Below are 14,165 nucleotides of genomic sequence, written 5' to 3'. Positions count from 1 at the left end.
ATTTCTGTCTTGTGATTGGGAATATTTGTTTGGCTGATGAGTTTGAATATCATTAATCTTTCTCAGGAGTGAAGTGGCCCAGTCCACCTTTGATTTTAGCAAACAATGACCAGACATTTATTCAGTTTGAGTTTATGATATAGCTCTTGACTTGTGATGAAGTCATGCTATGTTAACATTCAGCTTTGTTCAGCAGACATGTATCAAAAAGATTAAATAAAATGTCAAATAAATACTTGCTTTACTCTGTTTTTTTTAACAACCAATCTATTTTTAATTTACCTTTGATATCAGTGCCTCATTCATAATAAACTATAACCTGTTAGGGGACTCCATGATGATAACTAAAGGAATCCTAGTCATCATACTGTATTTCATCATATCACTGATAAAAGAAAGACTCAGAAACAAACCTAAACTCCAACTCTGAAATACAGTAATACAAATGCCCCCCAAGTTAAAGTAACAAGTTAACACTCTAAAAGACACAGATGGTTAACTAAGTGCTTTTATACATACTGCATAGGTCTCTTATATACACTTTGTTGTTTATTTTATGGCAGAAATGATAGATTAAAACAAACTTTATGAATAACAACTTTGTGAGATAAAAACAGAGTAATGTGTTGTAATCAAAGTGTTTACATGATAAGCACTATAAATCCTTTACTTACATTAACACAAAAATGAAAACATTCAAGAAACAGCAAGAAACATACTTCAGAAATAGACTGGTTTTCCCACCAAGTTCATCCATTCAACAAGTGGCTGTTCGTATGACACAAGATGGGAGGAGAATCCTTCATTAAAGTGTAAAAAATATACATTTTCTTTGTCTTTGTAAAAAAAAACAATGAAAGAAGTCAACAGGCACTAAATCTTAAAAGTCTTCAATCCTTGATTGAAAGTCAAAGGTTTCTTTTGTCACCTCTCAGTTCCTAGAGTTGTCATCTTAGTGTGAGTGGGTGTATGTTTAGGGGGCATAGTCAATACCACGATTATGTGGCCATCAGCCTCATTCATGTATTAATGTCCAAGTGGCAAGTACATTTATTATTTCTCAGGTTACTCATCTTGTCAGGACAAAAAGAGTCAAAGTTCCCCCTCTAGTGGCCAACTGTACCTTTTATATCACACAGCAACTCTTAAAGAGAATCCATTCATGTTCATAATATATGATATATAGATACCGCAATCACGCTTTCTTGGTTTTCAGCTAAAACTAAAAACAAGTCTTTTATTTGCTTAATGGCAGTTACATTATTGTGAGGCAGAAATAGTGTGCAGTGCAATCAAGTCCTGAAACAAAATTTTGTTCTTTGTTACACATGTGATCAGCAGGAGGGCTGCTCTTTGGTTATTGTAAGGATGTTAGTGCAGCTCCTGGACAGAGTTATAACTTCAGCATGCTCTCTCCATCTCCATTATTATTCTCCACAGATAGATCCTCGTCTGAAAGGGGAAAATACATGTAATAATGTACAGTATCTTTCTAATATACCTGAAAGGATAAACAATAGCTCATTCACCAATCATTGTTATGAAGAAATTTGTTCTTAAAACCCTCTTACACAATTTTTAAGATTCTGAAATTCATCAAAGTTTTCTTATCTAGGATTTGTTCTTAGCCAAGAAATAAATATAAGATCATTTCAGAACACTTTTACAAATGTTTGAGTAGAAAAAGGATAGATAGATAGATAGATAGATAGATAGATAGATAGATAGATAGAAAAAGGATAAAATGTTTAATTTTGCACTCATTGGTGCTTAAATGTGCAAGATTAAGAATGACACAATAAACTAGAAATTTAAATTCTATTTTACTGCATTTTTTCTTATCAATTTAGCATGTACATAAAATCAAATAATATGTAAAATAACTTAACTATAGTCGAGAATGTAAACATACGGGGTTTGATCTTTGCTGTAAAATGTTATGAATATAAATTCAGCACATGTGTAGAAGTGTATGAGGTATAAATGTGTCATCCTTTAATTGCATGTTTTAATCAAGTCATTCTTATTTACTATTTGTTAACTCAGCTGGGATGCATCCTTTTCTTATTACAGCATGATTCATGTCATTTCTGGTGAAAACACTGTCTGACCAGTAATTTCATCCAATTAATGTGTTTAAAGCATATATCTAAGATCAATTTATGGTGCTAAAGTCAGAAATAGATCTTACTCTTTTGGTATCATTTGGAATAGGACTTCTTTTAAAAAAAATCAAAGTATTTTAAAGTATTGTAGTTGATTTCACCATTTATTTTAATTTGGACGTTACTGATATTTTTGCTACTTCTCTCACTCATGCGTGTCTTCTGTCTTTGCATACTGCCCTGCAGCTCATGCCCTTATATGGGCATAAAACGGGAATTTCTCTATGCTTATTAAAAGAAACGTGCCTCTGAGCACCTGACATTCATCAACTATCATATAGATTTCTCCAAGAAAAAATCCTAGTAATTTTAGCAGTCACACACTTTAATTGTTCACTGTAGAGCACAGGTGTCAAACAGTTTATGGCAGGGGTGTCACAGTCAGTTACAGCAGGGGCCAGATTCTGGATTCAGGTCTAACCTGAGGGCCTAACAGGGTCACCTTTTTAACCATAACTGTCAACCTCATTTCACCAGTAATAAAATCTGAAAAATAATCACTTAGCACTGATGATAAATGAGTTTGACATTTAAAAAGTTAAAGGCTCACAATCAGAGAAAAAGAAATTTATTTGTTCAAAAAGCTTACAACATGAAATTGAAAAATAATGTTTTTTACAGGCAAAAATATTAGAAAGAAAGTCAAAATCATGAGTTTAAAAGATCAAAATATGAACTAAAATTTGTAATCATGAAATTAAAAGTCAGAATATGATTCAAAATTTTAAATTGTGAGTCTAAAAGGTCAAACTATGGGATCATGAAGTCGACCTTTGGAGTTGAAAATATGAGATAAAATATAGAGTAACTGGTTAAAAAAAAGGTAAAAATATCACTTAAAATTAGAATTATGAATCTTAAAGATTTGAAATATTATATGAGAAGTCAAAATTATGAGTTGAAATGCTCAAAGTATGAAAGAAAAAGTCAGAATCCTAAGTGTGAGTCCTAACTGTCAGATGCAAGATTGAAAATGTGACATTAAAACACAAATTAATTTCTTTTCCCACATTACTGACTTCTTATCTAAATATTTTTACTCCTTACTTTTTCAGATTGTGTGACTTAACAAGGACATCTTAAATCATCAAGGATAAGTTCAAATTTTTATACTTAAGGAAATCTGCAGACCGCGTACTGATGGGCCAGTTATAACAGAAAAATGAGATCATCCTGCGGGCCAGATTTAACTGTTCCACGGGCTGGATTTGGCCCCCGGGCCTTGAGTTTGACACCTGTGGTTTATAGTTAAAAACGTGACCCTGTTAGGCCCTCAGGTTAGACCTGTATCCAGAATCTGGCCCTTGCTGTGACTGAGTTTGGCACCCCTGGTGTAGAGAATTTGATTCTTTATGTGCATGATATTTGTCCTCTTACCCATGAGGTTGGCACTGGAGATTATCAGCACAGGGGCAGTGGTCCCAGGGACCTTCCTGGTCCCAGGCCAGCATATCCATCAACAGATTGGGGTGGCTCAGACAGGATTCCCCTTTCTGAGGACTTGGATTGCACACTGGAAACAATAGCTCTGAAGAAGCAGCAGAGACAGGTACAAATCTTAACTTTGCACCTACTTCTTGTTCAACACAAACTAAATTCAAATGCCCAGATATGATACTCAGGGATGTCAGACATCTACACTAGTTTAGGAGAAAAGCTTGGTCAATGAAGTTTTGTTTAGTATTGTTGTAGCCTTTAAGCTTATCAGTATGACAACTTGCTATAAAGGAAGGAGAGATATCAGTTTGAATTACACTACAAGAGGGGGGTGATAACATAAGAAAGGCAGTCTGAAACACATATACGTATTTCTGTGGTTGTAAATGCAAGAGAGCAAAATCATTACCATGGAAAAAAGCCTGCAATTGATGCTTCAAACCATAAAGTCAAGGCTTTTTGCAAAAAGGTCTGTAATGTATCCTGAGTAACAACAGTTTCAGTTTTGAAAAGCATTTTTTGATTTATATCGCTGATTAAAATATTGGAGTGAGTTGGGCAGTAGTGCAATGTACACAGCTCCAACATACACCGACATGCATACGTCAAGATTGAAGAATATAAGTACAGGGTCTGAATTGTTTCTTTGATGAAATGAAATGTATTTTAAAAAAATTTTTAAAAAAAGGAAAAACAAAAAGGAAAGGGTACAAACTTACATTTAAGGAGTTTCTGTACACATAGCTAGCAATTAAGCACAAATGTCACTTATTAAATCTTTATTTATTTTCACTAATTTTAAGGATGTAGTTTTACAATAATGAATAAAATGTATCACTTCAGATCTTGTGTTTTTTTTACAAAGCATCCTTCAACCTTTCCAGGTTAGTGTTGGTGTCACTAATTGAGCTCACCTCTTTGAAAGGCACAGCAAAGGTCCGGCCTGCAGTCACTTTGACCCTGACAAATAGTTCCCTCTGTTCCACTGGTGGCATTGACTGTACACTGGCCCCACACACACATTTGGTCGGAGCAACACTCTTCATCCTTAGTGCAGGGCTGTGAGGGGAAAAATATTCTGATATGCAAAACAAATATGTAAAGCACAAATGGTCTGTTGCTGCACTTAGGATCTTCCTAGTAGTTCCTGTAAAAAGGGGTTTGGGTACCTGTCAAGGACCAGATTAGTTCTCATGTTTGTACCTTCATGTATGTTCAGGGTTAACACTGGAGTGGATTTATATTTTCTCTAGCACTTTGTTGAGGAAATCTGTCATGTTAATGATTATTTTAGTGAAATTCTTATTTGTCATATCAGTAGCTTCTCTTATCACAGGAGTGAGACTGTTTATGTGCAATACAATACTGAAGTCCTTTTTAACAGTATTTCTCAATGTTGGGGTCAGGACCCCACTGGGGGTCCCGAGACACTGAGAGGGGTCTCCAGATGCCTTAAAAAACTAGGAATATTTTTTTAAATTTACGCTGTTGCCACTTTACACCAATTTTTCTAGATTTCAACCCATTGTCATCACTTTTTTCCCACCAATTCTCGCCAACTTTAAGCCATTTTTGCCACTTGAAACCCATTTTTTGGCAGTTTTAAACCCTTTCCAACACGTTTTTTCTGCCTGTTTTTGCCACTTCTAAACCAAATATTTCCACTCTCTGCCTATTGTTGGCTCTGCTGACCCATTATTGCCACTATTAACCCCTCTTTACCACTTTTTTCGCCACATTTCACAATTTAATATGCCCATTTTTGCCAGTTTAACCCATTTCTGCCTAGTTCTGCCTCAGTTTACCCTTTTATGCCAGTTTATATTAATTAATAAATCCCATTTCACCAAATTTCCACCTATTTTTGCTACTTAAATGGCATTTCAACCACTTTTAAAAGTCCTTTTACCACTTAATATGTCCATTTTTGGTTAATTTTTGTTGCCACTTTTATCCAATTTTTGGCACTTCTAACCCATTTCTGCTACTTTAAAACTCCGATTTCACCACCTTTCCCTGTTTTGTTTATCATTATTAACCCATTTTAGCTATTTTAATGTATTTTAATTTTGTTTTAAACAAAAGGATTAAAATTTTTAAGAGGGCACCTTACTGCACAAATGAATTTAAAAGACATTTGTTTCTTTGATAAGAGTGGTTATGAATCAGGGTAAATATAAAATATCACAGCTTAACTTACAATGGACTATGATTTTGCTGGCCCCAAGTTTGGCTGGGCCATTTTTCCCCTGTAATGGATGGCTGTGTCTCAACATGACTATTCTTGAATGTGCATGACTGTGTTCAGCCACCTTCAGGTACACTGGGGGTCCCCGGCCTCTGACACCTTTATTTTGGGGGTCGTCGGCTGAAAAGGTTGAGAACTCCTGCTTTATAATACTACATAGACAAGATAATGGCACACAGCAGACAGAGGGTGCTGTTTCCTTGAATGAAAAGAGTTTTCACCAGCTGACTTTGGCCATGTATTATTTTTGTGTCCCTTAACCAAAAAACAGAGATAGAAATTCTGACAAGGTACTTCTGATTTACGTGGATATAATACAAAGAATTGATTCCAGTAGGATATGAGTTCACTATCAATACTGCAACTGGAGCCAAACTGATTTTCTATGTATTTGTTAAATTATTATTTATTTTCTCTTATTCCATGTTATGACAGGAGGTTTGGCAGTGATATTACTTTCACACTTAAGATTCATGACCAGTTGGATAAAGGGGAGGTTATAAAGTAAGAGCCTATGTTAAAACTTAAACTACATAGTATCCATTCATTCGGAGTAATTCTGTTGTCACATACCAAATATATTTTAATTCAGTTAAACCTCATGTAATATTCATTATTTTCTAAACTATGTTTCAGCCAGCATCCACTGCAACCTGACACGCCAGATGGATTTGTTTCACTCATCCATCTGGGAGAGCTTCAATAGGAAAAATATGGGAAAAGGCAGAGGCTTTGAAAAAAACTTGGAGTGTGGTTGGATGAACGTTCTGTCTGTCAGATCTCTACAGCCAATCAGAGCAACAAACACGTGATGTAGCCGCTATCGAACTGTGCGTGCACAGCTACCAAGAAATAACACGAAAACATGGCGACTATAGACATGTAAGTACTTGACTTTTGTCGTTTTTGAAAAGAAAACAACTCACTGGTGTTCTTTGTTCTTCTTTTAACAAAGAAATGTCATCAAGTTCTGATAAAACTGGTGCTTTAGCAGCATCCACGCTAAGCTCTTCTGCCATAACTGCACTAGCCTCTTGCTGCTGCTTGTTTACGTCACAACTCTGCCGCGCCTGACAGTACTGCCCCTCGCCGCTGATTGGTCCTGTCACTTTATATCTGGGCCCAAACGGTTCAGATGGGAGCTCTGCAAGATGGATTCGCCAGTGAAACACAAGGAAATGGGTGTATCCATCTGCTTTGCAAGGTTACTGCAGCTGGAGAATAATATGAGGTTCTTGAGGAGCAAATGTTATTTTTTTCACAAACTAGACTTGAATAGTGTTTTTGTTGTCAAGTCCACTGTAGGTAGAATACAGTCAGTTTATCAGAGCTATCCAGCCTAAAAAGCAGCTTTTTCTCACTGCAGAAGAGGTTAATCAGCTAATACAACTTTGAGACAAAACCAAAATAATATGCTAGAAGATGCTGGAAAGGTCCAAAAGGCTTTAGGGAAACTGCAAATTTAGACAGTAAGTCATTTGGGGTTTGTCACAGCCACATTTCCTTCATATATAACTTAAACTCGGGGTAGAAATGTGCATCAGTGCAGCTTTAATGACAAAGAACAGTACCTACAAACTGAACACACTCAATCCTCACCATATCTGTTGGTATGCAGGGGAGGCACCTGGAGTTCTCTATCTCATACAGGCAGTATTTCAGATCCCCACAGTCCTCATCCACCATGCATTCCTGGGTTGAGAGATAACACCTTTTAGTTCAGTGAAAGAAACATTAAGAAAAAACTTCGACCTTGATCAGGATTTGTGTTCATTTACATGATGTCATTGCAAAGGATCAGTTGTACATCTAGTTCTACAGAAAAAAGACCATTTTGAATTGTGCATTTGAACTATAATCTATGTTTTGTATTTTGGATGAAATAATCACAATAACTAAAGAAGCAATTTCATATAAAACAGGAATGTCACACTAACATATGAACAATAGCGGACTTCTTTGTATCACAGTAGCAGTTGTTTACTGCACCCCTGTTTTTGTTGGGTCTTGTGGTAGATGGTTTCAGATAATGTTTTTTTCCAGCCTCTCCATCTCCATGGAAACTATCTGATGGACGTCAGTGACTTCTCATTTCTAGAGGAGAGGCTTATCATCAAAATAACTTGCAGCCAATAAATGGCTGAGTGCAGAACTTCAGAGGGAGCTCAAGTTTTTCTTTTTCTTGTATCATAAATCTCAGTAGATTGGATTGCTTCTGCTGTTCAAACTTTTGAATGCTAATCAGATATCTGAGATATAGTTTGACTCTTTTCCAGTGGTCTAAGGAAACAGTGTCTGCCAAAAGCAACCCAAGCCTGCTGTGAACTCTCCATTTCAATGTTTAACTTTGTGAGTCTCTATCTTTGTGTTCTCTCTGAAAAAATCAGCAGACGCAGAGCCAAGTGCTTGAAACAGCTTTCATTATTTAGGCAGAGCAGACTTTGTCAAAGAAAGAGATGGGATCTAAAAGCTGTTGGATTATTAAAGGGTTACTTATAATATAAAGACAGACATTTTTCATGCCACAGCTGTCATGTGCCCTAATAATGTCTTTTTTGAATCCTTTAAACCATGTGTGTACTACAGTGTGTCTCAGATATTAAAACTTAATTCTCAGAGTTAACAGTTTTTTCCTACCTGGGTTATTCAGTTCATGGAGCCTTTAAAGAAAAAACACAAAAAATGATTTTCTACATGTTTAATCAGTATTTATATATTTGCAGAAATAATGATGTCATGAGATGCTTTTTGAGGCAAAAGAGAGCTATTGAAAACTACGACTATGGACCACACTACTCATCATACCCTGCAATTATCTTAACAGATTCCAGATGAAAACAGCTGTTATTAGTTATACGAGAAGATTAACAGGTTAAGCCTCTCCAAAATGTATTTCTTCTGTTTCAAAAAGCACTGCAGAAAAAAACTGAGTCCACTCATAAACAACAACCAATCCTGTTTATATGTCTCTTTCTGTAACATTGCCAGTGAAATTGCTTCTGGCCCTCCAATAGCTGTTAAATCGGTGAACTAGGGAACCTTTAAAGAGAGGGCAGAGAGGCTGGGGGCTTGTATGGAACAGTTATAAAGTTTTTTTTTCACAAACCAGCAGAAAATTGTTCTGGTTTTCATAAATGCCAGAGAATGAAGCCAGTGAACCCAAGGCTGATTGAGTGTTCTCCAGAATGCTAACAGCTAGCTTTTGGTTATGTTCAGTTAAAAGAGCCACAGAGTACCAACACCTTAGGAGGGGGGGTAAATTACAAAAGCAAAGGGACTTGTGGAATGAAATAGCCACATTGGCCAGCAAGAACTGTGTGTCAGTTGGCTTGTTTTTGTAAAACCAAGCAGTGGCAGACTTAGGATGGTTGAAGGGCAGAGGTGGATGGTGGAGCACCAGCACAGAACAGCGGTCAAACATTTATGGTGAGATAGAAACCCTGGTTCAGTTTAAATGTGATTATGCTTACTACCTATTTGTAACAAAAAGGTTGAAGGCCTTGATCGGCTTCAGTGTGAACCATGACCAGTCTACTCATGGGAAATGTGGCATGTCGAGTATTTTGACAAGCTTGGTCAGGGTAGGAAAGGGCCTTTTATTGTTTAAATCCCTTCCTTTGTTTGTGTCTTGATTATTATTCCCAAGTTTACCCCCCAGTGTTTTTCCTGTGGTTTACTACACTGTAATCATTCTCCTTGAGTTTTTCTTAATAGTTTTTCCCAAGTGAGTGGTATTTATGTGTTATTTTGTCAGTCTTCTCTCCCTGTATTCCTGTGTGTATCCTTGTTGTTCTCTCATTGAGATTCTCATGTTTCCTGTTTTATTTTGTAATCCTTGTCCCTTGTGTCTCATGTGTTTGAAGGTCACATATTTTACCCTTTTAAGAAAAGTTTATTTTGGTCTCAGAGGTCCCCAAAGCATGCCAATGAAGTTTGTCATTGAAAAAACCCTCCAGTATTGGATTTTTGCATGTCTACCCTCTGTTTCAGAGCTTTAAATGTTAATGAGCTGTCTGACTCCACCCCTGTCAGGAAGTGGATGTGGCTCTGACCTGGAGAGGAGGGCAGAACTTTCTTCCAAGTGGGGAGGGGCCAGTCGAACCTGGGGGCAGTGCTAACTCCACACATGACATCATGAGGGGAAAATCTGAGAACGTCTTGTTTCAGCACACATTTTCTGAAAGGCTGGGGGAAGGGGGGGCTCTAATATTTGGGGGGATTTTGGACAGGCCAGGGGCACATATTCTTGTTGGAAAAACCTCAAAACTGTATTTTGCATAATATGTGACCTTTAACTCTTAAGTCTTTTCACTCCACTGTGTTTGTTCTAGTCTCACCCGTGTCTAATTTTCCTTGTATATGTTTAGTCTGTCTTCTGTGTCAGTTTGTAGAATGTATCCACCGTGTTTTCCTGTGAGTTTTAGTTGCGTTTTTTTCTGGTATATGGATTTTGTAATTTGCCTTTGGATTTTGTTCCCTGATGGACAGAGTTTCTAGTACATTTATCTTTCTGTGAATTTCTCCTGTTTTTTTTAACTACTGTTATAACAGTTTTTTAGTTGTGCGTTAGGTTCCTCCATTAGTTTTTTCTGTTTACCCCACACCTAAGACTTTTCAGTTAACTATCTTGTATTATTGAAACACAGATTTAATAAAATGTGTTTTAGTGAAAGTATTTTAAAGATGGTGTGATTGGATTGGAAGGCTCATGAATTGTAACTAATGGCTACATTGGATGCCAAGTGTCATGATTTCAGCAGTCTATTAACACACTAAAGCAAAATGGTCAGATGTTCATGGACAAGCTTTTGAAGTGAGACATTATTGATTAGTTTGGATGTACATAAAATAAAAAACTATTGATTATGAAGTAAACGGTGAATTTGGGCAGGTAGATCTTTCTTTCTCTGTTAACATCATAGGGAATCTTAAGTTGGTGACGACTGCCTTAACACAGAGCCCACAGTTAGACCACATCTTAGAGCAAGTGTTCACTTGATACTTGAACTGCTGACTACTTTCTTTTTATGCCAGAAGGTCAGGTCTAATTTCATCATACAGCATTTAAACATTAGCTTTTGTGTGAAACAGTGACATAACTAAGAAGTAGCTAAAAAGACAAAAGCACCATCCTGTATCCCAGAGAAATCACTTTTTTTATCAGTCCAGACTTCACTCTGTACCTCATCTGTCACAAATGCTATTATAGAGATATATCAAAGAGAAATGCTGGGCCTGATATTCAAAGGGAGCTGGATCCATTTCAGTTTTCAAATGAGGATCTGTCAGGGTCAGGTTAAAGTACAAGAGAGGGTGACTTCTGTTCAAGGATAGTGAAGGGGATATTCTGGACCTGTGATATTTTAGTTCAGTTATTTAGTAATTTTTAGTGTTGTAAAAGCGCATGCTTTTTGGTTTCATTGAATGTTAATTATTAAGCTTATCTTTTGTTTTTAACTTTCCTTTGTGACTTGAATGATTGCTTAATAGCTGCTGTAATTAAAAGAGAGTAAAGACACTGATATAAATCTCTTGCGATTCAGGTTGGAGGCACAAGGAGACATCTATTTCAGGTATTTAAAAAACCTTCCAGCTGTTAAAATCTCATATGACGATGGTCCAAACTGTTAGCAACTGAAATTGCTCACATTTCAACCAAACGTATCCCTGTAGTCCTTTAACCTTTTGTCTTCAAACCAGAGAATAAATCTTTACGGGGTATTTCTAAAAGTGCTCAATCACTAAATTTAAGTAAATCTTTATTGTTCTTGTTTAAAAACCAAATCAAAACTGCAGTGAGTGAAACTTCTGTACAGTGTGTTGTTTTACAGGACTATGAAGGCTTGCCTGGCTTGTGGGCTTACTTGCTTCCCTGGTATTTTTTCCAGTAGCAGTCTCCATTAACACAACCACTTTCTGTACAGCAGCCAGGAAAGCAAGAGATCATAACCGCCGTTGTGAAATAAAACTGCAAAACAGGCAGCAAGCAGGAACAACGACCTCATCCAAAGCTAGCTGCCTGCTGGTAAAAATATGAAAAGTATATGGTAGGTCTGTCTGCTGCATGATCTCATTCTTTATAAAACAGGTTGAGACAATACAGCCACAGTTTCAGAAAGCTCTCCACCAGTTTATCTCCTCTAAGACACTCTAAATATTTACTAAACTGAGGGGACTTGTTAAGATGGAAACATTTGACTCATTCACTCAATATGATAACACTGTGAAGTTCAAAAACATATGACTGATGTTCACAGGAAAGTGACAAGATAACAGACTATGTTTCCAAAGGGCACCCCTTTGCAGTTTGTCTCATCACTAAAAGAGAAACGTTTAACTGGAGTGGTTGGATTTCATTTCCAGCTTCCTGACACATAAAATGACAAGCTTTCAGGTAGGAAAGCAACAACATCACACAGCCATTTTCAATCTCCCAAGCCTATTCTATTAAACGTTACATCTTGATAAGGTATTTTGTGTAATACTGCTCATGTCAGCATCAGGAGTGAACCCAATTAACAGGAAACATATGGCAGAATGCTTCAGGCCCATAGTTCTCTAATTATTCACACAGACCAGACAGAGAGGGGAAAAGACTCACATGATCCACAGAGTTCCACAGGCCAGACATCTCCATGTGGGTGTGTGAAAGATGACTCTCTCCTGTTTTATTATTAGTTTCCTTTCAGTGAAAAAATAATGTTTTTAATTAGAGCTCAGACAGAAAAACAATACATAAAGTTTTCATGGGACAAAATCTGTATTTCTTAATGATGATAGTCCTTGTGAATGTGACCTACTATATTCAACTTTTACCTTATCAACTCTGTCTAGGACCCGAACCACCCTGTCTCCATCCTTTATCGTCCTGCTTGTCTGGTTGTGGTAGTTGGGAAGCAGATCCAGCGAGGAAGAGGATTTTGCACTCTCAGTAGTTATCTGTTGGATTGAATTTTATGATTCATGTGCCTTCATTCATAACTCTTTCAAACAGTAAAGCATATGCTGGCAGTTAAAGTATAAAAGTATCCTAGGAGACATAAAGGAAGACTGGAGAACTTCTAGAAAGATATCCAAGGACTGTGATAAGCCATCAGCAGGACTCACTTGTATAGGCAGGTAAAAAAAAAAAAAAAAAAAATCCAGTCCTGCATAATAAAAGGAACTATAAGCCTTCCAGTCTGCTTGGTGTAAGTTTTATAAATATGGTCCACTGTCAAACCAATATATAAGTCTCACGTTCTTACTTTTTCCTCTGAGATTGACAGGATTGTTACCACTTAAACAGATACTGAGGTTTTATGGTTCAGACGCAGATCAGACAGACATCGAAAATACGTGCAATGTTACAAAAACACCGCAGCCTGGTGGTCATATTTAAACTGACCACCAAAGAAAAAGGTAACTTGTATGACCTATTGATGTGATAGATTAGATGAAGCCCTTGACTTAGATATTGGTAAATGATTTTAGTTGTTCTACACGCAGCCATTACTGCAACACTGCACTTATGAATGAACAAACGATGACGCAGACCTGGTCCACAGCCTCTTCCAGTATGTGCTGAGTGTCCTCCATCAGCTCCTCCACCTCCCGGAACATGTCGTTGAGACTGAGCGGATTCCGCTCCAGTGCATCCCGCAGGATCACAGCCCCGCTCCGCGTCGAGCCTCCGGTAACCCACAACAGGCACAAACTCAACGACACAGACAGAATCATGATACTGGACATCTTTCCTCTCTCTTCCTTGTCCTTTTCGCCACTGCCTGCCCCTTCTACCGAGCAGCAGAGCAGTGTGACGCACCGAAGGCGCACAGCCGCACACAGCTGGATCCGTTTTATTTGGAAAGTCTGAGTGAGGAGTGGTGCTGGCTGAGCTATAAACCAGACGAATCAGGTTTAATGGCGTGGAAAAGAGTCAAATTGCATTTCGTGAAGTCATGTCTCAATCTGATGGCTCGTTACAACGATATTTAAAAAGGACTTATTGTAACACAAATGGTTAAAGAAAGATCAAAAGCTGGTAGCAGGGGCTGCCAGATGTGATCTGCAAAGGAAGTTCATCCCACATATTAAAGTGAGACATCAAACACGTCCGTGGAGGAGGCAGGAAGAGGCACACAGATGGTTTTGACGGGTATTTTGTTATACTTAAGTGAAGGATAAGGCCAGTATCAAGTTAACTGCAGGATTAATACTTGCAACTTCAAATCTTAAAGAGCTGGGCCACTGTGTTACATGTAAATTACAAAATATGGCATGATTTGCTATCTTATAAAGCCATTTTACTATTGACAATAAAACATAAAAAATAC

The 14,165-nt window shown here is 37.3% G+C and overlaps 1 protein-coding gene across 1 annotated transcript; it reads right to left on the bottom strand.

Moving 5' to 3' along the window:
• Nucleotides 1-288: 288 nt before the first annotated feature.
• On the bottom strand, nt 289-13,787 carry dkk3b (dickkopf WNT signaling pathway inhibitor 3b). Its single transcript, XM_041794868.1, has 7 exons — nt 13,387-13,787; nt 12,667-12,789; nt 12,452-12,532; nt 7,450-7,542; nt 4,517-4,661; nt 3,543-3,693; nt 289-1,452 (listed from the first exon to the last, which is right to left on the bottom strand). Exons 1-7 carry the CDS (start codon nt 13,579-13,581, stop codon nt 1,428-1,430), a joined length of 813 nt encoding a protein of 270 aa, XP_041650802.1. The 5' UTR covers nt 13,582-13,787; the 3' UTR covers nt 289-1,427.
• Nucleotides 13,788-14,165: the final 378 nt, after the last annotated feature.

This window comes from Cheilinus undulatus, linkage group 9 (genome assembly GCF_018320785.1).
Source record: "Cheilinus undulatus linkage group 9, ASM1832078v1, whole genome shotgun sequence".
Taxonomy (NCBI): domain Eukaryota; kingdom Metazoa; phylum Chordata; class Actinopteri; order Labriformes; family Labridae; genus Cheilinus; species Cheilinus undulatus.
The sequence above is the reverse complement of the archived record's forward strand: the minus strand, read 5'-3'. Positions and strand labels throughout refer to the sequence as shown.